Below are 26,410 nucleotides of genomic sequence, written 5' to 3' on the forward strand. Positions count from 1 at the left end.
TGCAAGCGACCTCTTCCCCTCAGGCCCCCTCCCCCTTCCTGGCTAAATTCTCCCTGAACTCTCTCCTCGCCCCCCAACCCCAAAGAAGCACTTGGAGAGGAGTAGTTAGTGCCTAATTATTTAATTAAGCATTTTATGAATCTCATCTGCTCCATTTATGTCCTAAAGAATGGGAGATGTTTCCTTTCCCTTCTGTGCTGCGAGCGCCCCACTCTGCCAGGCGCCCAGACAGGGCTCCCTGCCCGGAAGCTGGGTGACCAGCCCCCACCCCACCCTGAGAGGGAGCCCAGGCCAACTAATGGGGTTTATTTTGGGGCTAGATCGTTTGGGACCTCACACCCGCCCCCAGCACGGATGGCAGAGAGGAGCCGGAGGAGGGGGGTGGGAGGATGCTGGGGAGACAGCCTCCTCTCACCTGCGCTCCTCTGTCCCTGTGTCCATCTGTCCCTCTGTATTCCCCTGGCTGTCAGTCTCTCTGGGTGGGGCACCAAGAAGCTCAGGCAGGCAGCATCCGGGAGTTGGAAGTGGAAGCTGGGAGCCCTGGCCCGAGGGGCTGGACTTCTGGGGGTGCAGGAGGGTGTGCTGGAGGGGAGCCAGGCAGCTGCTGTGAGTCAGAGCTGCAGCCCCCGCTGCCTCCGCCACTGTGCCCAGCACCCTTCTTGACTGTGCCCAGCACCCCAGATTTTGCCCAACTCCCCTCGGAATGTGCCCAGCACCCCCCTGGACTGTGTTCAGTACCCTCCTGGATTGTGCCCATTGCCCCACTGGACTGTGCCCAGCACGCCCATGGACTGTGTCCAGTACCCTCCTGGACTGTGCCCAGCACCCCTCTGAACTGTGCCCAGTACCCCTTTGGACTATGTCCAGCACCCCCATGGACTGTGCCCAGTAACCTCCTGGACTGTGCCCAGCACACCCATGGACTGTGCCCAGCAACCCCATGGACTGTGCCCAGCTCCCCCATGGACTGTGCCCAGCAACCCCCTGGACTGTGTCCAGCACCCCCATGGACTGTGCCCAGCACCTCCCTGGACTGTGTCCAGCTCCCCCATAGACTGTGCCCAACACCCCCTGGACTGTGTCCAACTCCCCCATGGACTGTGCCCAGCACCCCCCTGGACTGTGCCCAGCTCCCCCATGGACTGTGCCCAGCACCCCCCTGGACTTTGTTCAGCTCCCCCATGGACTGTGCCCAGCACCCTCCTGGACTGTGCAGCCTCCCTCAGCCTTGGGATCCCCAGGCCCCTGGCCCTGCCTGTTCCCTCGCAGCCTGGCCGCCTCTGCTCTCCTCTCCAGGTGGCTGTAATTCCAGCTGGGCTACCCCATCTGGTCTGTTAGTCTGTCTGCTCTTCCTCGGGGTGTGGAGGCCTCCCCAGTTGGGGGCCCCCTCTGACCTGCGGGTCTGGCCCCCCACCATCTCACCTCCCCGTCTCCCTCTGCTCTCTCCGCAGCCGGCACCACGTACATCTTTGGGAAGGGGGGTGCCCTCATCACCTATACATGGCCCCCCAATGACCGGCCCAGCACGAGGATGGACCGCCTGGCCGTGGGCTTCAGCACGCACCAGCGTAGCGCCGTCCTGGTGCGCGTGGACAGCGCCTCAGGCCTGGGGGACTACCTGCAGCTGCACATCGTAAGGATGGGGGACCCCAGACCCCGAGCACCACCCTGACCCCTCCCTGACCCCTTCCTATAGGCGTCTCTGCTTCCCAGGCCCGGGTCCTGCCAGCTGTTCCCAGACACACACACCCTGCCACGCCCCACGACCTCAGACCCTTTGTGTCATCTGTTCTCAGTTGTGGGGGCCCCTCTCCCTGGCCTGCACAGCTCACTTGGGGACCCCTCTTTCCCCCTACCCTGCCCTCTACCCCTGTGCCTGTGAACCCGTCTCCTCCCAGCCAGCCCTCACCCGCTGCTCCACGTCCTCCACCCCAAAGTTGAGTTTGCCTTCAGATCTGTGTACCCACAAGAAAGAAGCAGAGCATCACTTGGGCACGTGGCACGTTGGGCATCAAACACTTAGTCACCTGTTTTTGTTTTGATTTCTTTATTATCTTTATTTGATAGAAGCAGCCAGAAATGGAAAGAGGAGATAGAGGGGGAAAGAGACAGACGCCTGCAGCCCTGTTTTACCACTTGAGAAGCTTTCCCCCACAGGGGGGGACCAGAGGCTTGAACCTGGGTCCTTGTGCACTATAATGTGTGTTCAACTAGGTGCACCACCACCCAGCCCCTCCTTTTATCCTTTTTAAAAAATTTATTTATTTTTCCCTTTTGTTGCCCTTTTTTTATTATTGTTGTCGTAGTTGTTGTTGTTGTTGTTATTGATGTCATTGTTGTTGGATAGGACAGAGAGAAATGGAGAGAGGAGGGGAAGACAGAGAGGGGGAGAGAAAGACAGACACCTGCAGACCTGCTTCACCACCTGTGAAGAGACTCCCCTGCAGGTGGGGAGCTGGGGGCTCAAACCGGGATCCTTACTCTGGTCATTACGCTTTGTACCACGTGCACTTAACTCACTGCACTACCGCCCAACTCCCTGTTTTTGTTTTTAAGGGGGTAGAGCTGGCTTTCAACCCCCCCCTTTTTTTTTTGTTTCTTTTTGACATGACAGCAGGGAGTGAACCAAGAGCCTCGTGCTGGCACGAAACTCCGCATGGACTCCTGGACCCATTTCATTTCATTTTCACTTTTATTTTACTTGGTGAGACCAGGGACTGAGCACAGGTCTGATTTCACCACCCCCAGCCCACTTTGCCGTTCATGCAGAGCGAGAGTGAGGGGGAGGGGTTAGAGAGAGAATGCAACAGCTCACAGACACACACACACACACACCTCTGTAAGGTGTCAGAACTTGAACCTGGGCTTTCTGCCTGGCAAGGCAACTAACCTCCCCCCCAGGTGAGCTCACTTAGGAAGATGGGGGTGGGTGGAGAGACACCAAAGCCTCCACTGCACCATCCATGGAGGTCTCCCTGGAGCTGTCTGTGGCTTTCTCATGTGGAGCTCAGCATCCTCCCCAGCCTGTCTACCCCCGGGACCCCTTCCCTCCGCCTCTGCCCCTTCTCAGCATACCCCCATGCCTCCACCGGCCTGTTCTCACCAGGACCCTACCTGTCCTGTCCCCATTCCCGGTCCAGCCTCCTTGTGGCCTCCCCGCCCCTTTTTTTTTTTTTTGCCTACAGGGTTATTGCTAGGATCTGGTGCCCGCACTGTGAATCCACTACTCCTGGAAGATATTTTTTCCCCATTTTTGTTGCCCTTGTTGCTCTTGTTGTTATTGTTGTTGTTGTTATTAATGCTGTTGTTGTTGGATAGGACAGAGAGAAATGTAGAGAGGAATGGAAGACAGAGGGGGAGAGAAAGACAGACACCTGCAGACCTGCTTCACCGCCTGTGAAGCAACTCCCCTGCAGGCGGGGAGCTGGGGGCTCGAACCGGGATCCTTATGCGGGTCCTTGCGCTCTGCGCCACCTGCACTTAACCCGCTGCTCTACCGCCCGACTCCCATGGCCTCCGCTCTTACTCCACCCTGTCCCCGTCCGCTCCCCAGGCCTCTGACCTCGGTGTGCATGTCCTAGCCCCTGTGGTCACCTCTGTTCCTAGCCACCCTCCCATACAGAGTCCCCTGCCGCGCCCCCAGCAGGGAGGGCTGAGCATGGAGGGACGGTGGGTTGCCTGGGTTGAAAGGGGGGTGAAGATGCGGGATGGGTGAGGGTGAGGCTGGTTTGACTGGGCATTGGCTGTCTCAGCAGCTGGGCCGCCTGCACCCACCTCTGCAGGGTACCATGGCTGCGTCTCTACCCCAGTCCTGGGAGGGGCGGGAGGTGTGTGCAGAGGGGACCTGAGGGGGTCAGGCCTGTGTGTCTGTGTGTCTGTGTGTCTGTGGCAGGGAGCGTGTCTCAGCAGGGGGCAGAGCCTTGGGCCAGCACAGGAGGGACAGCGGCTGTGGGCGGCACCCGGGGTCGTGTGTGACCACAAGGGCGGGGTGGCCCTGTGCCCATGGCAGGGGCCTCTGACCAGCCTGGTGGCCGTGAGTCCACATCCCCGGGAGGAGCCTGCTGACTGTGGCTCCTGTCCCCTGACCCCATGTGGCAAGTGGGGCTGTGTTTCTGGACCCTCTAGGGGTGGGGGAGTGAGGACCACTGGTCCTGCTGTTACAAGCAAGCCTGAGTATGGCTTTGGGAGCAGAATTGAGGCCACACTTAGGGGGTCACTGTGGGTTTAGGGGTAGGGTCCCCCCCTGTGCTGAGGAGAAAGGTCAGAGGGCCTCAGGGTACACCTTCCCAGGGGGACGTCCCAGTGGCTGCGCCCAGCCCTGGCCTGGTGCCATGGAGCCGGAGAACTGGGGAGGGTGGCTTGGAGGAAGTGGGGGAGCCAGGGGAGAGGGGGCCACTCTCGGGGGGTGGGGGGCAGTGCCCCCGGTCCCACCTCCCTTGTGACACATCAGCTCCCTCCCCTGCATCATTAGCAGCTCTGAAAGTGGGGAGGCGGCAGCAAAATAAGAGAAAAGCAATTTGACGTTTCTAATAAAGCGTCGCTCCACTTTGCCAAATTAATTTTGACTCCCATAATTATTTGCTGTAGGAGCGGCCCCGTTCTCCCCACCGCCGCCTAATGAGGTAATTGGGGAATTAGGAATTAATGACTTTAACAGAAGTGACAACTGACTTCACGTCTGGGAGCTGCCTCTCCCCCGGAGTGCACGCTCGCTCTCAGCTCGGCTGCCTCCGCAGAGACCCAGGCGTCCTGCCTCCCAGCAGCTCCCGGCTGTTCCCCAGGGCCGCACCCTGGGGCTGCACCCGCTCCCCAGCCCTGGCCTCCTCGGCCACAGCCACAGCCCAGCCGGCCTCTCTGGGAGAAGCCGTCCCAGGGCCCCACGCTATTCTGGGTGTCCCTGGGACTAACAATAGCACAAGGTGCTCAGACTGCTCTGCTCACGTGTGTGTGGGGGGGGGGGGGGGCTGAGCCCCGACTCCCTGCAAGGCTGTCATCTGTGGGTGGCGTATGGGTGGGGCCTAGTCTCTGTTCAGCAGCTTGGCCTCAGTTTGTCTGCTTTTACCGAATCTGGGAGAGGTGTGTGTGTGTGTGTGTGTGTGTGTGTGTTCATTCGTTCCCAGTTTCTGGGAAGGGGCCGAGCTGCACCCACAAGTGGGGAAGGACAAGGGTCTCCCATGAGTTGCTGCCTCAGACCCTGCCCCCCAGCTCTCTCTGGCAGCCTACCCCCACCCCAGCCCCAGTGTCACCCGGCCTCTTGGTGGCAAGAGGTGCTGTGTCCTGTGACCTGGGTACTTGGTCTGCCCAAGGGCCTGAGTGTCCTTGGGGACAAGGGACTGTTCTTCCCACCGGCTTCACCCCTGTAGGCTGGAAAGCAGGTTGGCTCAGCTCACTCGCTGCTCTCAGGGTTTGAGTCAGTGTTTGGCTTCCTTTCCCTGAGCTGGGGATGCTGTTTAACCCTCCATGTCCCAGTTTCCATCTCAGTAGCCATGCTTATCTTCCGAGGACTGCCCTGTGGGGAGAAGGGAGCTTCTTAGCACCCACAGAGAGCCCGGTGCTTTGGGCATTCAGTGAAGTGCCCCCTTCTACTGGGTGCCATCTCTGCAGGGTTCCCATTGTAAGTCCTGCCCTGGGGCCTGGTTCTGTGTCCTAGAGGTGGCTCCCCTTCTCCTGACCTCAATTTCTCTTTTTACCCCAGCCCCCCAAGCCCCATCTTTACTCTTGATACCCTCATATTTGTTTGATTTCTTTCAATATTTATTTTTCTGCTTCAATCTTTTTTATTGTTGTAGTTGCTATTGTTATTGATGTCGTTGTTGTTGGATAGGACAGAGAGAAATGGAGAGAGGAGGGGAAGACAGAGAGGAGAGAGAAAGATAAGACACCTGCAGACCTGCTTCACCACCTGTGAAGCGTCTCCCCTGCAGATGGGAGAGCTGGGGGCTCGGACCTGGAACCTTACGCCAGTCCTTGCGCTTTGTGCCACCTGCGCTTAACCCGCTGAAGTACCGCCCGACTCCCTTATTTTATTTTTGATAAGAGAGACATACAGAAAGGCCAGAGCACTGCTCAGCTCTGATTGACAGTGGTGCTGGTTGATTGAACCCGGGACCACAGGCAGGAAAGCCCTTTTTAGAGAATCACAAAGCTTGTCTCTCCAGCTCTACCTTCACACTTCTCTGTGCTTAGAAGGCCCGGCATGATTCGCTCCACTCCTGGCCACCCCAAACACACTCGGCCCCACCCCTAGGACTGCAGAGGGGACCCCCACTGAGCTGCGGGGGCCTGAGGGGATGCGCTGCCAGGAGGGCTCTCCTGGGGGTGCGCGGCTGCAGAAGGGCATGGCTGGCAGCCTTGCGGGGCGCGGCGGGGGTCAGAGGCGGCTGCTGCTGCTTCGGGGTCGCTGACTCCCCCACCTCCCGTCCCCAGGACCAGGGCACCGTGGGGGTGATCTTTAACGTGGGCACGGACGACATCACCATCGACGAGCCCAATGCCATCGTGAGCGACGGCAAATACCATGTGGTGCGCTTCACTCGCAGCGGCGGCAACGCCACACTGCAGGTGGACAGCTGGCCGGTCAACGAGCGGTACCCGGCAGGTAGGCGGTGGGCGGGGCGGCGCGGGCGCTGATTGGAGCGTTTTCGGAGGGGGCGGGGCTAGATGAGACCCGGAGCTGGTAAAGGGGCGGGGCTACGGGAAAGGCGGGGCTTGCTGAGCAATCTGGTGGGGTGGTGGAGCAGGTGGAGATTTTGACCTCTGCTCCGGGAGGAGGCGGAGCTGAGCTGGGCTTCAGTTTGCGGGATGAAGAAGAGGAAGGGAAGGACTAGGGGAAATAGGATGAGAGTTCGGCAGGAGGTGGAATCCCTGGAGAGAGACATGGGATGGAGGCAGGCCTGAGTCCAGAGACAGAACCAAGCAGGGACCAAGGTCTTTACAAAGAGTGAGTCAAAGCTTCTGTTGCCAGCTGTGTCTGAGGAAGTGGAGTAGCTGTGGGCATCTGCAGGAGGGAACCCAGTGTCGCAGGGACTAAGCGACTTGGTGAAGGGACGAGAGACAGCCTCCAACCTTCACGACAGCCACTGACAGGGTCACAGTCTAGGGGCAGTGCAAACAGACCCCGTGTGTCACCATGCCATAGCCCCGTCCCCTCAAGGACCAGGAGGACTGAGGAGCACAGGGGAGGATGGGCTTGGGGACACATGGAAGGCACAAGACACAGAGAGGCAGAGGCTCTGCAAGATGCGGAGGGCGGCGGCAGGGAAAGGACCGCGGAGCGTGAGGGAAGCAGAGGAGGCATGATGGAGCCTGGAGCCTTGGAAATAGTCCCAGGAGCGGGGCCGGCTCCCGGGGTGATGTATGGAGTTGCTCGGAGACTGGCCATCCATGCTGACTAGCCAGCCCGGGGCGGGGGGGGGCAGTGCTCACAGGAAGGGGAGGAAGGAGGACACACAGAGATGGGGAGGCCAAAGAATCACAGAAATGAGGAGATAGGGCCTGAATGACTCAACAATCACACGGGGGTGGACATGAAAAGCAGAACGTCTGCAGCCCAAACCCCGCGATCAGGCAGAAGTGGGCACAGAGTTTCTGCTGACCTGGCCCAGGAGCATGTGGGCACGATAGGGGAGGGGTGGGGGAGTGCAGGTGCCTCCCAGCTGAGCAGCTTCACACCTGAACAACGCCCAGTGGCCCATCTCGGGAGAGAGAGCTCCCATGGCCCCCCTAACAAATGCAGGGACCTGGGGCTGGGTGGTGAGCTCACACCCTACCACACTCCCCACCTTCAGGGGGATGCTTCATGAGTGGTGAAGCAGGGCTGTAGGTGTCTGTTTTTCTTTCCATCTCTCTTCCCCTCCCCTCTCAGTTTCTCTCTGTCCTGTCCAATGGAGGAAAAAAAAAAAAGTAAAAAGAAAAGGGTGGTTGGGCGGTAGCGCAGCGGGTTAAGCGCACATGGCGTGAAATGCAAGGATCTGTGTAAGGATCCCGGTTCGAGCCCCCGGCTCCCCACCTGCAGGGGCGTCGCTTCACAGGCAGTGAAGCAGGCCTGCAGGTGTCTGTCTTTCTCTGTTCCTCTCTGTCTTCCCTTCCTCTCTCCATTTCTCTCTGTCCTATCCAACAATGACGACATCATCAACAACAATAATAATAACTACAACAATAAAACAACGAAAGGGCAATGGAAGGGCAAATAAATAATAAAAAGAAAAAGAAAAAAAATGGCCACTGGGAGCAGTGGATTACTCATGCAGGCACTGAGCCCCATCGATAACCCTGGCAGCGACAAAAACACAGATACACTCCCAGACACAGCGACCACTGCCCATATTCACACGGCCAGGCTGTGTGGGTGTCATCACCTGTGGGCGTCAGGCTGCCAGCACCCAGGCCATGCAGATGGGCCCCTGGTGCCCCAGCGGGCAAAGACTCAGCTTAAGGCCTCTGAGTCAGCTTAAGCTAGATCTTAATCTTGGATCTGCTTCTGACAAGCTGTGTGGCCTCAGAGGAGTCCTCTAGCCCCTCTGGAGCTCAGCTTCCGCTCCGGAAGGCAGACATGACACCCACCACAGCGACACCCTGCGAATCCCACGCAGTAGCCCAAGGAGAGAGAGCACCAGAAGTGTGTGGTGGGGTGCAGGTGCCGCACACAGCTTTGTTTTTGGCTACTGGGGTTATCGCTGGTGTTGCTCCACAGCTCTTGACAGCTATTTTTCTTTTGTTTTTTGGTAGAAGGCGAGAGACAGAGAAATAAAAGAGAAAAGAGTTAGAGACAAGAGCCACCCACAACGTGTTCTGCTGCTTGTGAACCTTCCCCCACCCCCTGAAGCTTGGGGGAGCAGGCGCTTGAACCCAGGTCACCACCCAGCCCCACACACTGAGCTCTTGCAGGGTTGTCCTGTGCAGTCAGTCTCCTTCCTGGCCAAGGGCCTGAGGTGGTCAGCACCAGGGACAGCGCAGCCTGTCCACTGTTAGGGCCTGGGAAGCACCTGCCAGCCTCACCACACACAGAGGCATAGACGACACATGCACACAGAGACATACAGACGTGGCCTGGACATGGATGGAGAGAGGTACCAGTGATGCCCAGATTGTGGGAGAAGCCCAGAGGAGACCGGCCTGGGGGTCAGCTGGGGAGCCTGGACCAGAACAGAGAGGGGTGTGAGGGAACTGGGGGAGTCAGGTGTCCAGGAAGGGAGTGCTAGGGGGCCTGTGGGTGGGGGCGGCAATCTGGAGGAGAAGGGGTGGGAGAGGAGGTGAGAGCAGAGGAAGGGAGAAGGGAGGAGTGAGTGGTGCTCCAGTGGCCTCCCTCTGCAGGCTCCAGCTGGTGACACGCGGCCGGGGGGGGGGGGGGGGGAGCAATAGAGGGATGGGGTAGCTGAGAAGGCTGGACTTGGCTGTGTGAGAGCGAGTGGGGCTAGGGGCCGAACTGGTGGGGGATGAGGGTGTGGGATGGGAGGTGGGGGAGCTTGAGGGCTGATCAAGGAAGGTGAGGGGAGCTGATGGCTTGGAGAAGTGGTTCAAGCCCCCCTGTTAACCGCGTGTGCCAGGCCACTTAAATAACACATAAACCCCGTTTAACCCACCCCCTAAACCACCCACTAAACGCAGTAACCAGCTGGGCCTTCCAGGCCTCCTGCCCCCTAACTTAAACCTGCTAAACGCCCCTGCTCGCCCCAGCACCCCACTTTGGGATGGGGAAGGAAGTTGAGGGGGCCGCTTGGGCACAGATAAACCCAGTTAACCTCTGCCCTTTCCCCTTCCACCTGCCCTTTTGTTCAGCCCCCCCCCTCCCTTTTCTTCTCCGCCTGGTCTCTTTTCATTTTTGGGGTGCGGCTGCCCACAGGGTGGGGCCGGGAGGATGAGGGGGATCGGAGACTGTGGCTGACTCTGGCCGAGAAACGCGTCATGACTTTTCTAACTCCTGTGGACGTTCCGCCGCCTGAGAAACCTGCTGTCTTTCTAAACTTTTCCAAGGAAACTTTGATAACGAGCGCCTGGCGATTGCTAGACAGAGAATCCCCTACCGGCTTGGTCGAGTAGTAGATGAGTGGCTGCTCGACAAAGGTAATTAACCAGAATTAATTAATTAATGAATTAATTAACTTTAAAAACACTATCTTAAAGGTGCAGAGCTCTCCCGTTCCCTAGTCGAGCCTTCCCTGGCGATGGCCCGGCCCGGGCGTACCCCGTCTCTCTGGGCTGGTATCTTTTCAGAGGGGAGGTTCTTTTCTTCTTTTTTTTTTTTTTTGGGGGGGGGCTTTTAGAGAGGCATAGGCCTCTGAACCCCAGGCATGCAGGCTGAGAGGAGAGGCCCCGTTCAGGGCTATGTGATGGACCATAGGCCCTGAAGCCTGCAGGGAGGGAGAATGGTAGATTTGGGGGTGCAGCAAGTGCTGAGCTAAGGAGCCAGAGGAGGGAGGAGGCTCCCCTGGAGTAACAGAAGAGAAGAGCAAAGAGGTGAACCTCAGATCCTACTGGAAAGACCCACCCCCATTCTGGAAAGTAATCCCTCTCCATGGAATGGGTCTACCCATGTCCTCTTAGGTGGCAGTGGAGATTAGGGGGAGTCTTGGGGAGACAGGGAGCGAAGTGGGGTCCCACAGGGGTGTGCACCCATGCCTGCAGGCAGAGGAGGAGGGAGGCCACTTGTCACCAAGGCAGGCGGGGCCCAGGGCCCAGCCATGCCCTTTGGAGAGGGGGCGAGCTCTGTACCTCTAAGGCTAAACTCTAGGGGGGATTAGCTCTCTTAAACCCCCACATAACCAGCTGATAACTGTGCTTTTAAATGTCCATGGGGCCTCCCCCTAACTAAACCCCCCGCATAATCTCCCCCCCCACCCCCAACACAGCCGGCGGGGTCTAAACATGCTGATAACCAGTTGTGATAAATCGTAACAGGACAGAAAGTTAAAGGGACTGTGATAGCCTGCTCGGACACCTACAGCCCCGGCCACACGGGCTGCCCTCCAGCGGGGTGAACTTTAACCCTTTGAGGAGTTCTCGGTGGGCAGGGTGCCCTCACTTCCAATAGAGCTTCCGCTACCCTCACAGAAGCCCAGAAAGCAGCCGGGGCTGAGGCTGGGACAGCTGGTGACCCCCCCCCCCCCACTAGGGTAGGGACAGCTGCATGGGCCCTGGGGGAGCAGGGTGGAACTATGGTCCAGATGGGTTGGGGGTGCATTGGGAAGCCCAGCTGTCTTCCACCAGCTGCACGGCTGCCACCACCCCCCCTCCAACATAGCTGTCTGAGTCCTCTAGAAAGATGGAGAGGCTGACTTGTCACAACACCCATTTCTAAGCCAGGTATAGACTACTGTCCCCTGGCATCTGGCTTATGGTGGGTAAGGTGCTTTAAAATATTTATTTTTCCAAAGAATTTTGTATTCTTTTCTTTTCTTTTTTATTTTCCACTAGGGTTATCCCTGGGATTTGGTGCCAGCACTATGAATCCACTGCTCCTGGCAGCCATTCTCTCACTCTCTCTCTCTCTCTCTCTCTCTCTCTCTCTCTCTCTCTCTCCCTTCTATTTTATTGGCTAGGACAGAAATTGGGCAGGGGGAGATAGACAGGGAGAGAGAAAGAGAGACCTCTGCAGACCTGCTTCACCACCTGTGAAGCTTCCCCTCTCCGGGTGGGGAGCCGGGGATGGAACTGGGATCCCTGAGCATGGTAATGTGTTTGTGCTCAGCCTGGTGTTACTGCCTGGCCTCCTCACTATCTCTGGGCTCTGGGGAGTGAGCAGGGAACAGGCCCAGCGAGGGGCCCGGCGGACTCCCCAGGGACCAGTCAAGGCTCAAGGCTGGGCAAGTGGGTGAGTGTCCCAGATGGCTGGCTGCCCCAGAGGTCGGAGTAGGGTCTCCTGGAGAACCCCAGTTTGCAGAAGGTGTGGGTGTCACGAGTTGTCCTGTCCTCAGCCCAGGTTTTGGGGGGCAGGGACACCTAACTAAACCAGATCTCTAACGAGGCACTAACCAGAGGCTAACAAGGGCTAAGCTGCGTCTTAAACCGCTAGTAGCCACAGGTCCAGGGGGGCAGGGGCGCCATAGTCAGCCCTCTGCCCCCAGTCTCCACCCTTCCCCCCCAAAAAAAATAAGCCACACCAAAACGAAAATTAAATCTAAACTTAAGCATAATAAATCTCTTTTCTAAAACAAAACCACAACAAAGCAACAAACTCAGAGGGTTAAACTGACCCCCAGATTTGCTAAAAGCTGACTGCTGGGGGAGGGGGGACCTGGCAGAGCCAGCCCAAGGGGCTGCATGGGACATGGGGGGGGACACGGCTGGAGTGGTTCTTTCCGTGGCTGTCAGGGAGTGAGGCTGAGGTCCCTTTAGCATTTCCATCTCTGTGCTTTGACGTGGGGCAGCAGGAGGAAGGCCTTGCTCCGGCTGGTTGGGGGAGGTGGTGGTTTCCAGACTGGCAGGCATAGCTGCTCCCACTCTCATGCATGCCCCTCTCCACACTGTCCATCTGTCTGTCTGTCTGTCTGGGGACTGCCCACCCTGTCTCTGTCTGCTGCTTCCCAGGGCCCTGCAGCTCAGGGCCGGATGCTGGGGGTGTGGGACTTCGGGGGTCAAAGAGAGAAGACTGGGGGAGGGGTCAAATTGAGAAAGCAGGTTGGAGAGGAGGGCCTGGGGCATGAGCATGGTGGGAGAGCGCATAGTGGGTCTCCCCTGGCTGGTCCCTGTGTGTCTTGGGGATCCCCCCCCAGGGTCCCTGCCTGCAGGGCTGGAGCTACAGCTGATGGAAATTTCCTTGGTGTCTGTCCTTTCCTTGGCCCTCCAACCCTTCCTTTCTCCCTGGCCCCTCTGTCTGTTCCCTGCTTCTCACCCTCCACCCCAGGCCGTCAGCTGACCATCTTCAACAGCCAGGCCGCCATCAAGATCGGGGGCCGGGACCAGGGCCGTCCCTTCCAGGGCCAGGTGTCCGGCCTGTACTACAACGGGCTCAAGGTGCTGGCGCTGGCCGCCGAGAGCGACCCCAACGTGCGGACCGAGGGCCACCTGCGCCTGGTGGGGGAAGGGCCGTCCGTGCTGCTCAGCGCGGAGACCACGGCCACCACCCTACTGGCCGACATGGCCACCACCATCATGGAGACCACCACTACCATGGCCACCACCACCACGCGCCGGGGCCGCTCCCCAACGCTGAGGGATAGCACCACGCAGGTAAGGGGCCTGGGGGCCTGGGGAAGGAGACCCCGAGTCCCCAGACCAGCCCCCCATACACGTCACAGCTATGGTTCAAGGGGTGAGGGCCCGGTCTCCTTTGTGAAGTCGCCTCCATGTTTAGAATGGCCTCACCTAGTCTCCATGGGACCCCAGTGTCCACAGGTCTGCGGGTCTGGGGTTGCAGGCTCCCCAGCGCCTCAGCCTTTGCACACCTCACAGGTGCTTCCTCTCAGTCAGGGCTGAGTGGAGTCCCATTCCCCCAGAGGAAGGAGGGGCAGAGAGGACAGGCCTGGCTTTCCTTGTGGTTGAGGCCAGTGGGCTTTTGGTGGGGCGTGCACCCAAGCCCAGGTGGGGGAAGTCAGGGGGGGAGGTCATGAAAGGGTCCACCCTGCCTCTCGCTCACCCCATGTGCAGACCCCAGGGGTGACAGTAGGGGGCTGCCCTTGTCGCCTCTGTGGGGGCTTCTCTGGCATGACTGCTACTCCAGTCCCCAGTCCACCCCACCCCCAGGATCCTGCACACACACACACACAAAGCATCATGGGGCACATGGGGCTGTGCTCAGTGTGGGGGGGGGGGCAGGGTGGCCATGAGAACGTGTCCGCCTACCATTCCTTCAGCTTCTGGGTGGATGGGCTCCTTGGGTTGTCCATGCCTGTTCATCTGCCTGTCTCCCACAGAGAACAGCCTGAACCCCCTTCCTCAACCTTTACTGCTAAGGGATCTCTGGGCACCCCAGTGCCAGACCAGGCACAGGTGGCAAGGCAGCAGCTCCCATCAGCCTCTGAAGCTGGGTATAGTCTCTAGGTCTCTCACAGAGGAGGGCTCTGCTGAAACGCCCAGTTCCCAGTCCCAGTCATGGGTGGGAGTCTCCATGGGGAGACTCCATGGAGCTGGGGCCTCTGGGGGTCTGGCTGTCCTCAGGGGCAGTGGTGGGAGCTGGGGGTGTCTGCATATGGTGGGTGAGGGAGAGGCAGTATGGTCCTCCCCACCCCAGACTCCCCCAGTCTGGGCTTTGGGGTTCTCTCCTTGCATCTCTGCGTCTCCTCCCTGAGCCCCCCCCCCCCATACTCACTCATCTGGGGGATTCTCTCTCTGCAATTAGGGAAAGTGCTGACAAAGTGGGCTCCTGCTGCCATGGCAACTGCAGCCCCAGTTACCATGTGCAGCTCTGTTCTGGGTTGGGAGAGGGGCTGGGGTGAGGCTGCAGCTGAGAACCCCCCTCCCAGGTGCACCTCCCCCTCCAGCTACCCCACCCCCATGCTCTGGGCCCAGTGCCCTCTCTCCTCAGCTTTGTGGGAGCCCAGGGCAAAGTGCAGCCATCTCAGTGGCCCCTGTGGCCCTCTGCAGGTCGGTCACCCAGGGTCACCCAGGATCACCCTGGGTCTACCTTCCCACCTCCTGGAACCCACTCTCCCCGCTCTCCTCTCTCCCTGTCCCCAGAACACAGATGACCTGCTGGTGGCCTCGGCTGAGTGTCCGAGTGATGACGAGGACCTGGAGGAGTGTGAGCCCAGTACTGGTGAGTGCCTCTCCCCCCTCCCCCGCCCCGGGCCCGCTGACACAAGCTGGGAGGGGGGCGACTGTCCAGGTGGCCAGGCCTTAGCTTCTACCCCATAATACCCTCCCTTCCCAGCACCCCTACCCGGGTCCCTCAGATGCCCTCTGGCTGTGCCGCTTATGGCCTCCCTTGGGTTTCCTCCCTCCAGAGGTAGTGAGGTCCTCAAGTTGGGCTTCTGGATGCTGGGAGGGGGAGTTAGACTTTTCCCTAGAAAGATGGTAACTGCGGTACCTGTGAAGTCTCAGGAACTACAACTCCCATCAGCCCTTGGGCCCAGAACTACAATTCCCATCAACATTTGAGGCTGGGTGGTGTCTAGGTCATTTACAGAGGAGGGCTCCGTGGAAACCCCCCCCCCCCCTGTTGTTCCCAGTTGCCGACCAAGCCTGGGCAGTTACTACCCAGCCTCTCTGTGCCCAGCATTGTGCTTGGACAGGTGGGGAGGTGCCCTGAGGAGATCAGGACTGAGAACTGGCCCATAAATGGGGGGAAGGGAGAGCTCTCATGGGGCAGAGCAAGGCCAGGAAGGAAGGCTTCCTAAGGCTGGCATCTCGGGCTTCTGTCCCACCCTTTCACTCAGAGCCAGGGGTGCAGCCCCGGAGACCAGAGCTGTGAGGTAGGGGGTGTGATGTGGGCAGCCTAGCAGGTTGGAGGGTTTGAGTGAGGACAGCGGGCAGCCTGGAAGAGGGGCTGGCATGACCCTGGGTGGCCCAGGGGGCAGTGTTGGCCTTGGTGGCACTTCTGTCCCTGGCTCGAGTCCCCTCATTTCCATGTCGTGACTGGCATCTTGGCTGTTTGTGCCGGGGGCTGGGGTGGGGCTGGCAGAGGGGGTGTGTGACCCGGTCACGCCCTATGAGTTAGGTCTGGGTCGGGGAGAGGGCATGTGCCAGCTGAGCTTAAGGGTGGGGTGTGGGGAGACCCAGAGGAGTGGCCGCGGAGCCTGGGGCAGGAGCTCGGCTTCCAGAGGCCGGGGGAAAAGGGGGCTTGTGGGGTGCCGACACTGGAGTTCCACTGCCCTCTGACCCCCCCCCCTCACCTTGCCTGAGGGGGCCTCCCCGCCCATGGCCCAGGGCCTGTGTACAGCACCCCCCCCCCACTCTGGCAGCCCCTCTGCTACAGTCTGTCCCTCCCTCCTTGGGGGAGCCTCTGACCACCTCACAGCTTGGGCATAGCACCCCACTCACCCCACCCTGGGACTTCCTGGGCACGTGGCTGTGCTGAGGCCCTGAGGTCACCATGGCCACACCCCCAGGCTGGGAGCTTCGGGGTAAGGGGTGACCCAGCTTCCCTGGACCCCTGGGCAGGGCTGCTGGGCTGATGGCCACAGTGCATGGGGACATGGGACACTGGGCACACTGGGCTGGACATGGGACACTGGGCACACTGGGCTACACCAGCCAGCACGCTGCCCGGGAGGTCCCGGCTCCCAGCCCCATCCGAGGCTGGTCAGGACCTGGGTGTGACTCTGGGTGCTAGAACTAGAGTGGGGTGCGGAAGCAGTAGGTCAGCTGCCCCCCCCCCACCTCCATGAGGACATTGATTCTGTGAGAGCATGTGGGGGGAGAAGTAGGAGTGGGGGGAGGGGAGACACCTGGCTACGGATAGGACCCTGGGGGCTGGTCTGCGGCCTACCCAGTAGAGCACACACATGGCCACGCCCGAGGACCCGGGTCTAAGCCCCCAGTTCCCGCCTGTAGGGGACAAAGCTCTGTGAGTGGTAGGGCCGTGCCCTTGTGTCTTTTCTTCTCTGCCTCTGTCTTTCTCCTTCTGCCTCTTACACTCTCTATCAAAAGAAAGAAGAATGGCCCCCCACCAGGAGCGGTGGAGCTGTGCACACACAGAGATAAACCTGTTGGCAAAATAAGTAAAGAGAAAGATGAAGTGGAGGCAGGAGGGCAGAGGGCTCCTGTCCCCGAGTCCCCAAGGGGACAGAGCTCACCGGTGCCAGCCACACAGCTGCAAAGGGAGGCCAGGCAGTGCCCATGGTGAGACCAGGGTCCTTGGGGTGATGGAGAACACCGACCCCACCTGGAGACGGAGGGGATACACACTAGGGTCCCCCATTGGTGGGAGGCTTGTCCCTAGCTGAGGGCCAGGCAGCCCGGGCTCAAGTGTGAGTGGGGTAGGGGCTCCTGAGGGGCTGCAGCTCCCCCCAGTCAGATCCTGAGCCCGGAAGAAGGGGGGAGGACCCACCCTCTCACCTTGCCATGCTTCCCTTAGACTTGAGACCTCTTCTCCCAGCTTATGAGGCCGTCTCCTAAGACTGTCCTTGCACCTGAGGTCAGTGACGGGGGATGTGGGTTTGTACCCCAGAGGCACAGGAAGGGCCCACTCAAGGGTTCAGTGTGTGTCTGCACATGTGCACGGACCACAGAAAGCACATAGGAGCTGCACCCAGGTCTGTCCCTGGGAACCTGAGGACACCCGTGTGACCAGAGCCCCAAAAGTCCCCACGTAGGCAGGCAGCTGCATCTGTGGCTGCAGAGGCTCAGCATGCCTGCGACCCACCGAGAGACAGAGACAGAGACAGGAGCACGCAGCCAAAAGCCCACCTGCACGCGCTGAGAGGCCCGCTTTGTCACACGTGTCAGACCCCAGGCAGGGTTGGACCAGAACCTACATGTGTGCCCTCATATGTTCAGGATTGAGAAAAACATGTGCACACACATCACATATTCATCCTCAGACACACACACACACACACACACACATACACGTGTGCGTGCTCAGAACTGCGGTGCTCCCCTGCATGGTGAATCCAGCTCTCCTGCTGCAGAGTTGGGCCCTTGGCACTGAGTGTCACACCATGTGGACCTGCTCCACTGGTGGATTCTTCCATGTATAGAATGAGAGAAAAGGAGAGACGCCTCGCACCACTCCCTCACAAAGCATTCCCTCTGCAGGTGCTCCCATGTGGTGGGCGGGGGCTTAAACCCTGTTCCTTGTACTTGGGAGGTGTACTGTACGCCCCCACCCCGTTTTGGCCTGAGCATTTCTCAGCTCGTCCTCTTGGTGGTGCTGGGGATCAAACCTGGGGCCTCTTGTGTGCAAGGCTGGTGTGATACTGCTGTGGTCTCTCCCCGGCCCTGGAACGTGCATTTTTCATTCACACAGTCATCCCCAGTGCTGCTGACTAGTCTCCTTTCATCCTGGGGGAGTTGTGGGGGGTCATGAAGGGCAGGATTGGTGGGCCAGGACTGGGAGGGGTAGGGGACAGCCCTCCAGATGATAAACAGATCTTTTAACAAAACTCAAGCAAACCGGGAGGGGTGGGAGGCGCCTGGCCTGTGTGCTGTCTATGGGGTGGGAGCAGCGGCACCTCTCCCCTAAACCCTGCTGGGGAGATGCCCCCTCCCGGGCTGCCTCTGCAGGGGTGTGGGCACAGGGTCCCCCTCCTCCCTGCAGTCACAGGGCCTGCACCCCATATCTTCCCCAGAGTGCTTTCTGGGGCAGCTTATTTCCTTGTCCTGGTGCCTCTTTCATTAATTCAGGGTTGAGTCACCTAAGGCCCATGAAAGAGTGGGGAGCCCACAGCCCCAAGCTGACCCTCTCAGCAGAGTCCTCTTGCTGGGGGAGGGGTCCTGGCAGGCCGCTAGCAAAACTATTTTCAGTCTCTTTGTGATTTGGGGGTTTGCTGACTCTTTGCTGACCTTGTAGCCCTCCCCCCTTCTGGCATTGTTTGAATCCCTACATCTCAGTATTTTGCCTAGCTGTGTGTGTGTGTGTGTGTGTGTGTGTGTGTGTGTGTGTGTGCGCGCGCGCGCATGCGTGCTTACCAGGGTTATCACTGGTGCTCGGTGCCAGCACATTCTTTCCTTTTATTTATTTTCTACTTTATCGAATACAGAGAGAAATTGAGAGGGGAAGTGGGATAGAGAGGAGGGAAAGATAAACATCTGGACACCTGCTTCACCACTCGTGAAGAGTCCCCCCTGCAGGTGGGGAGCGGGGGCTCAAACCCAGGTCCTTGCACATAGTAACGTGCACTCAACCGGGTGCGCCACCGCCCGGCCCCCACTGTGTCTTTAAACTGTTACTGTGGTGCTTTCCTTTCTTCCTCGGTATCCCCCACACTGGCGGCCTGCTCTCTTGGTCAGCACAGGTACTAAGTGTCCTGCCGTGGCACTTGGGTCTCCCTCCCTTCTACCTCCGCCTCTCTCCCTGGATCTGTTCAGAGGGTGCTCCTGGTCATCATGACCCAGGGTTCTAGTTTCATGTCCTTGTGGGAGCTTCAGGGAGGTTCTGGAAGCCCCTTCCTGGGTATCCCCACCTAGACTGTATCCTATAGGGGGCTTTGGGAATCCCATCTCTTGCCAATGTGCCCCCCATTTATTTATTTTTTTAATATTTTATTTATTCATTCCCTTTTGTTGCCCTTGTTGTTTTATTGTTGTAGTTATTATTGTTGTTGTCATTGTTGGATAGGACAGAGAGAAATGGAGAGAGGAGGGGAAGACAGAGAGGAGGAGAGGAAGACAGACACCTGCAGACCTGCTTCACCACCTGTGAAGCGACTCCCCTGCAGGTGGGGAGCCGGGGCTCGAACCGGGATCCTTATGCCAGTCCTTGTGCTTTGCGCCACCTGCGCTTAACCCGCTGCGCTACAGCCCAACTCCCCCATTTATTTATTTTAAAAATATATTTATTTATTCCCTTTTGTTGCCCTTGTTATTTTATTGTTGTAGTTATTATTGTTGTCGTCATTGTTGGATAGGACAGAGAAATGGAGAGACGAGGGGAAGACAGAGGGGGAAAGAATGAGAGACACCTGGAGACCTGCTTCACCGCCTGTGAAGCGACTCCCCTGCAGGTGGGGAGCCGGGGGCTCAAACCAGGATCCTAACGCCCATCCTTCCCCTTTGCGCCACCTGCGCTTAACCCTCTGAACTTAACTCCCGTGCCCCCCATTTTTAAAATGAGGGTGGCAGACTAGCACACAGGAGGCCTGGTCATGTGGGCACCAGCTTGGTCCGGTGGCCACATCTGAATGCAAGGGATACTAGGGGCCTACAGGGAATGCTGGGAGTTGGAGGAAGTACCTTTGGGGAGGAGGCTGCGGCCCGGGCCGATGGGGGTGGCACTGTCCCGGGCACACCCCTGCTTGGCGAAACACCCTCCTAACGTGTGTGCTTGTCGAGCTGGGTCAGCAGGTGGGGGGTTCCTGGCTGGGGTGAGGTGGAGACGGGAGCAGCCCACGGTGCCACCTGGGGCCGACTGCCTTTCCCTGTCCGGCCGACTCGGTCCCCTGCAGAGCCATGCTGCCTCTGCTGGAATCCTGGCCATTGCCCTCCCTGCCCTCAGCTCTGGACTTGGCCTTGGGTGGCAGTGGCTCGCCATGTGCATGGAGGAGTTACCCCAGACAGCATGGAGCACCTTCCAGCAGCTGGAATCCAGCGTCCCTGGCTGCGGAGAAGCAGCTGTTTGTGGTGGGTGGCATGGTGCCAGGTGTGCCCAGGTCGTGTGTCCCCGGCGCCACGGCTACCAGGGGAGGTGACGGTTCTTCCTGAAGTCTTGTGACACCCGGGAGGCACCCCATCCCAAGGAGTCTGCACTTCCGGTGTCCACTGTTGCGGGAGCCCAAAGGGACCCCAGCTGGGCTGTCACAGTGAGGAGTGCGATGACCCCCTTCCTGGATGACGTGATCATCAGGAGAGCCACTGTGCTGTCGGTCTTGGCCCATCTGAGCCCTGCGGAGGGGGGATGGCTGGGGTCTCTGTGTCACCTGTGGATAGGACAAGAAGTGTGGGACCTGAGGTGTGGGGGCTGTGACTGGAGGCAGAACACCATATATATATGCCCCAGGGATGGGGAGGGGGGCAGAGGATTCTGGGGAAGTCCCTGGGAAGCAGGTCCCGGGCTGACACCAAGTTCTGGAAGCCAGGAGTGGCCGGGCTTCAAGGCAGAGTGACCAGGCCGTGGGGCTCTGGTGGCTGGTGGGGGAGCATATAGGGGGCAGCTGGGACCTCTCGTGTTCAAAGGGCACAAAGCACTGGGGTCTGGGGGTGTGTGGGGTCATGCCTGGAGCCCCCCAACAGCCTCATCTAGCGGGGGCCCAGCAAGAGGGCGGGGCCTGGAGCCCCCCAACAGCCTCATCTAGCGGGGGCCCAGCAAGAGGGCGGGACCTGGAGCCCCCCACAGCCTCATCTAGCAGGGGCCCAGCAAGAGGGCAGGGCCTGGAGCCCCCCACAGCCTCATCTAGCAGGGACCCAGCAAGAGGGCAGGGCCTGGAGCCCCCACAGCCTCATCTAGCGGGGGGCCCAGCAAGAGGGCAGGGCCTGGAGCCCCCCAACAGCCTCATCTTGCGGGGGCCCAGCAAGAGGGCGGGGCCTGGAGCCCCCCACAGCCTCATCTAGCAGGGGCCCAGCAAGAGGGCAGGGCCTGGAGCCCCCCACAGCCTCATCTAGCAGGGACCCAGCAAGAGGGCAGGGCCTGGAGCCCCCACAGCCTCATCTAGCGGGGGGCCCAGCAAGAGGGCAGGGCCTGGAGCCCCCCAACAGCCTCATCTAGCGGGGGCCCAGCAAGAGGGCGGGGCCTGGAGCCCCCCACAGCCTCATCTAGCAGGGGCCCAGCAAGAGGGCAGGGCCTGGAGCCCCCCACAGCCTCATCTAGCAGGGACCCAGCAAGAGGGCAGGGCCTGGAGCCCCCCACAGCCTCATCTAGCAGGGGCCCAGCAAGAGGGCGGGGCCTAGTTTGCTTGGGTCAGGGTGTGTCCCCAGGCAGGGCTGCCATGTCCTCTGCTCTGGACCCGTTGCCTGCTGGGGCCATGACCGTTGGGGACCACAAACTGGCCTCATCAGCACTTGACCTTGATGTTTGCAGGGACCCCTGGGGGTCCAGCCACGCGTGGACAGTGGTACGTAAGAGTTGGCCTCACAGAGCCTGGCAGGATCCTCAGGTGGCTCAGCTGGGGACCAGGGGCGAGGGATGGGGGTTCAGAACCGATCGCTCAGCTTGTGCTGAGGCTCCCACCCCTGCCCCAGACACCTGGCCTGGTCTGGCTCACATAAAATGCTCAGTGAATCTCTCCTCCCCTCCCCTTGGCCACTCACAGTCACCCCACTCTACCATTCCAGTGTGGGTGCTCGAGAGAGGTACGTCAATCAGTCCAGACCCCGACTCTAGGGGTGAAAAGGCCCAGGGTGTCAAAGGCACCCTAGGTGGGGATGAAGGAAATCTGCCTGGAGGAAGGGGCATTTGTCTGGACTGGAAGGCGAGTAAGATGGGTGAACAGAGGTGCTCTGAGCAGAGAGAGTGGGGCAAATGCCCAGAGCAGGGCCGAGCTCTGAGGGCCCCAGGTACACACAGGCTTGTGCAGGGAGGGGACCCAGAATGTCACTGCCCACTGGGCCACCAGCTGCCCTCCAAGACTGTTTGCCAGGGGCCCAGGTACTGGGAGGTCCTGGTGGAGGACCATGGTGGGCTGGTGAGCAGCTCAGGGTCAAGAGCAGAGAAGCTGGAAGGGTGGGGCTGGGGCACAAGGAAGAGACCCTGGAGGTGCAGTGGAGGGGGAGCCGGAGGGGATGCCAGGCCCAGAGGCACTACCGCAGCCGGGACAAGAGTGGGGTTGCACCCCCTTTGTACCCCCAGACCATTAGGAGGCAGGAGGCAGATGGAGGTACTTGTAGTTGGCGCAGGGGCTGATGGGAATTATGGCCCACACCCTTTTGAGGGCTCATGGGAGTTGTAGTCCTCACCCTTTTGGAGGCTGATGGGAATTGCAGTTTCTGCCTAGGGGGCCCCAGTCACTAGGCCCAGGGGGCGAGGAGTCCTGACCCTACCCCAATAGCTCCCCGGGCCCTGCATTAGCAAGTTGTTCCTTCCCAGATGGCTGTGTATGTATTTTCTTTTCTTTTTTTGCTTTCTTCTTCTTTCCGTTGTTTTATTATTGTTTGAACAATAATAAGAGGGTCAGAGGCAGCAGAGCCCTGGCCAGGTCCTGGCAGCCCCGTGGGGGTTCTGGGGAGGGGGCGGGGGGAAGTCAGAGTGGGGGTCAGAGGTGGAGGGTGAAGAAAGACAGGTGGGGAGTTAAGGTTGAAGCTCAGGGATCAGAGGACATTTGGCTCACTCACCCCTGCCCCTCCCCATCACCCCTCCTCGAGTCCTAAGGGATGGGACCCCCTCCTTCCTGCCCTTGGCCTCGCGCAGCAGCAATCCTCCATCTTCAATTCTTCCTCCTCTGCTCGAGCTCCCCACAGTGGGTGTCTCCTCCAGGGCCTCCCCTCCCTGCCCCCCACCCACATGGCCACTCAGTGGGTGCCTCCTCCCAGGCCTCCCCTCCCTGTCCCCCACCCACATGGCCACTCAGTGGGTGTCTCCTCCAGGGCCTCCCCTCCCTGCCCCCCACCCACATGGCCACTCAGTGGGTGCCTCCTCCCAGGCCTCCCCTCCCTGTCCCCCACCCACATGGCCACTCAGTGGGTGTCTCCTCCAGGGCCTCCCCTCCCTGTCCCCCACCCACATGGCCACTCAGTGGGTGTCTCCTCCAGGGCCTCCCCACACCTCTGCTCCGTAGAGGCGGACAGGCCCTCCCTCCACCACCAACAGCAGGTGCAGACTTGAGTTTTGTGTTTCTGGAGGCGGGGGGCAGCATTACTGAAGAGGAGGAAGCAAGACGTCCAGGGAGAGAAGCTTGAGGGAGGGAGATGCCAAACAGATAAGACAGGAAACGTTTGTTCGGAAAAGTTGTTTTTTCTTATTTTTTTTCCGGGAGAACCCGCTTACACAGCTCTGTTTGTAATTTTTTTCTTCATGCTAAAATCACACGGCCTATTTGTTGATGTAAGTTGCCTGAATTCCGTGGTATGCTATCTTCTTTTTTAACAAAAAAAAAAAAAAGAAAAACTTAGAAAAAAAAACCCTAAGATACTGTCGTTAGGTTTGTTTAATTGATTCTCTTTGTAATCTGTTTTTAAAGCCTTAAGACCAGTAGTTTCATCTTTTTTTTTGTTGTTGTTGTTTCTTTTCGATTTATTTTTCCTTTCTGTTCATTTTGGTTTCTTAAAGACAAGAAAAAAAAGATAAAAATAAAATAACGAAAATTTAAAAAAAGAAAGAAAAAGAAAAACCCAGTGAGCCCAGTGCCCCTGGGTGGGGTGCCCAGCGCATCCGAGCCGCTGCCCGCTAACGCGCAGCGCTCGCCGGCTGGCGGGCGGGCCCAGCCCGCTAGTCTCCGCCAAAGCCGTCGAGGGGGACAGTGAGGATTCGGATTCGATTCGGGTGTGAGGCTGTTTCTCTCTGTGCCGGCCGCCCGCGCCCCGGCCCCCGCTGACGCCTCCTCTTCTGTCTTCTCTCTCTTGTTCTAGGAGGAGAGTTAATTTTGCCTATTATCACGGAGGACTCCTTAGACCCCCCTCCCGTGGCCACCCGCTCCCCCTTCGTGCCCCCACCCCCCACCTTCTACCCCTTCCTCACGGGCGTGGGCGCCACCCAGGACACCCTGCCCCCGCCCGCGGCGCGCCACCCGCCCGCCGGGGGCCCGTGCCAGCAGGGCGAGCAGGAGGACAGCGACTGCGAGGAGCCCATCGAGGCCTCGGGCTTCGCCTCTGGGGAGGTCTTTGACTCCAGCCTGCCCCCCACGGACGACGAGGACTTTTACACCACCTTCCCCCTGGTCACGGACCGCACCACCCTCCTGTCGCCCCGCAAGCCCGCCCCCCGGCCCAACCTCAGGACAGACGGGGCGACGGGCGCCCCCGGGGTGCTGCTCGCGCCCTCCGCCCCCGCCCCCAACCTGCCCGCGGGCAAAATGAACCACCGAGACCCGCTGCAGCCCCTGCTGGAGAACCCGCCGTCGGGGCCGGGGGCCCCCACGTCCTTCGAGCCGCGGAGGCCCCCGCCCCTGCGGCCCGGCGTGACGGCCGCGCCCGGCCTCCCCCGTGTGCCCACAGCCAGCCCCACGGGGCCCGGGGAGCGCGGCCCGCCCGGCGCGGTGGAGGTGATCCGCGAGTCCAGCAGCACCACGGGCATGGTGGTGGGCATCGTGGCGGCGGCGGCGCTGTGCATCCTCATCCTGCTCTACGCCATGTACAAGTACCGCAACCGCGACGAGGGCTCCTACCAGGTGGACCAGAGCCGCAACTACATCAGCAACTCGGCACAGAGCAACGGCGCGGTGGTCAAGGAGAAGGCGCCCGCCGTGCCCAAGACGCCCAGCAAGGCCAAGAAGAACAAGGACAAGGAGTACTACGTCTGAGCCACTGCCAGCCGCCCGCCCCCGGACCCGGCTTGCCCGGAGCACATGCAAAAAAAAAAAGAAAAGAAAAGAAAAACAAGCGCTCACACAAGACACGGGGACCCCGCGCTCGCCCCTCCTGCAGCCGCGCCGTCGAGGGTCCGGGCGGCGGCCCCTCCGGGCCCGGGGTGCGCGCGTTGGAGGGGATCCCCCTGCGCCCCTCTCCCGGCCAGGGGGCGCGCACACAGCCCCGGGTTGAGTTATTTTTTTAAGGGGGGGGAGCTGTTTTCTTTTGCTGGGTTGGGCGGGAAGGAAAGCTGGGGGAGGGGGGAGTAAAATGTCCGCGCCCAGTCCTGTTCATTCCTTCTCCCACCCCGCCCCGTTTCCCTTCTCCCCGCCCCCTCCCTCCTTCCCGCCCTCCCCGAGCGCCACCCCCAGGCTTGCACTGTCTTCCCGTCCTCCTCCACCCCCGCCCCTTCCTCGGTTCTTTTTGGTTTTGGAGTGTCCGGTTTCTCCCCGGTCCTCCCCGCGGGTTTGCAGTCGGTGGGAGAAGGGCGGGCGGGGAGGGGGGCGCCCCGATTCCGCCCAGGGGCGCCTGCGGGGGTCGTGGCGGGGCGGGGCGGGACGGGGCGGGGCGCCGCCGGCGGGGGGCGGCGCGGATATTTATCCCGGAGCTGGCGGGGGGCGGGGGCGGGGCCGCGGACTGCTGGGGCTCCTGTGCCCACAGGCACCCCGCCCCCTAGGCCCCCCCTTTGTTAGCAAATGTGTCTGAGTCTTGGAAAACACCCCAACCCCGGTAATGTGTGGGAAAAGAAAACAAAAACTTTCCGAATCCCAAAGGTCCCGTGCGTTTTGTTGCGGTGGGGGCGTGGCGACCCTGGTCCAAACCGGGGCAGTGGACACTGGTAAGTGGACCCCAAACCTCTGGGCCGGGGTGGCGGCTTCTCTTCACTCTGATCCCGCGGGGCTGGGTTCGCTCTGCTGGGGGCATGTTGCCGGCACTGACCTTGTGTATGTGTTGGGGGGGGGGCGCCGTGGCCATTTCTGGTGGGTGGTCGCGGAGTCTCTGCCTCCCCCTGGCAGCCCAAAACGAGCACCGCTAGAGGTGGGGGGGGATCTGGATGTGCTGGCGATGTGTCAATGGAGGGTGTCCTGGAGAAGACCTGGGAGGTCGGCCTGCAGCCCCCACCCACCTGAGCTGTCACCCAGCCTGCTGCCATCATCTGGGGGGGGGGGTTTGCTCTCCTCCAGGCTTCATTTTCTCTTTCGCTCCTTCACCCCCCCCCCCAATCTGCATCAGGGCAGCAGAGCGTCCACTGCGGGCATTTTCCGCCTGGCCTACCTCTTGTTCTCAGCCTCCACCAGAGCACTGGTCTCTCCTCCATCCTGGGGACACCCCCCTCCTGTGAAGGGTGGGAGAGGGGGAGCCTCCTGCAGCCCCTTCTTGTGGATTTCCAAAACCATGGCTTCTTCACCCCTGAACCAGCCTCTGCCCCAGGGGAAGGTGC

General features: G+C 60.1%; 1 protein-coding gene across 16 annotated transcripts in view; it reads left to right on the forward strand.

The window, feature by feature from the left end:
• Positions 1 to 24,999, forward strand: part of NRXN2 (neurexin 2) — a 108,937-nt gene extending 83,938 nt beyond the window's left edge. For 7 of the 16 annotated variants that reach the window (XM_060176138.1, XM_060176139.1, XM_060176141.1 and 4 more), the window contains 5 exons: positions 1,452 to 1,633; positions 6,427 to 6,598; positions 12,842 to 13,167; positions 14,614 to 14,692; positions 24,619 to 24,999. In XM_060176138.1, coding sequence (XP_060032121.1) covers positions 1,452 to 1,633; positions 6,427 to 6,598; positions 12,842 to 13,167; positions 14,614 to 14,692; positions 24,619 to 24,923 — 1,064 coding nt within the window. In that variant the 3' untranslated portion in view covers positions 24,924 to 24,999. Of the gene's footprint in view, positions 1 to 1,451; positions 1,634 to 6,426; positions 6,599 to 9,972; positions 10,063 to 12,841; positions 13,168 to 14,613; positions 14,693 to 24,033 lie in introns of all 16 variants that reach the window. The other 9 variants (XM_060176135.1, XM_060176136.1, XM_060176134.1 and 6 more) reach the window with 3 other exon arrangements.
• The last annotated feature ends 1,411 nt before the right edge of the window (positions 25,000 to 26,410 follow it).

Source organism: Erinaceus europaeus, chromosome 17 (genome assembly GCF_950295315.1).
Source record: "Erinaceus europaeus chromosome 17, mEriEur2.1, whole genome shotgun sequence".
Taxonomy (NCBI): Eukaryota; Metazoa; Chordata; class Mammalia; order Eulipotyphla; family Erinaceidae; genus Erinaceus; species Erinaceus europaeus.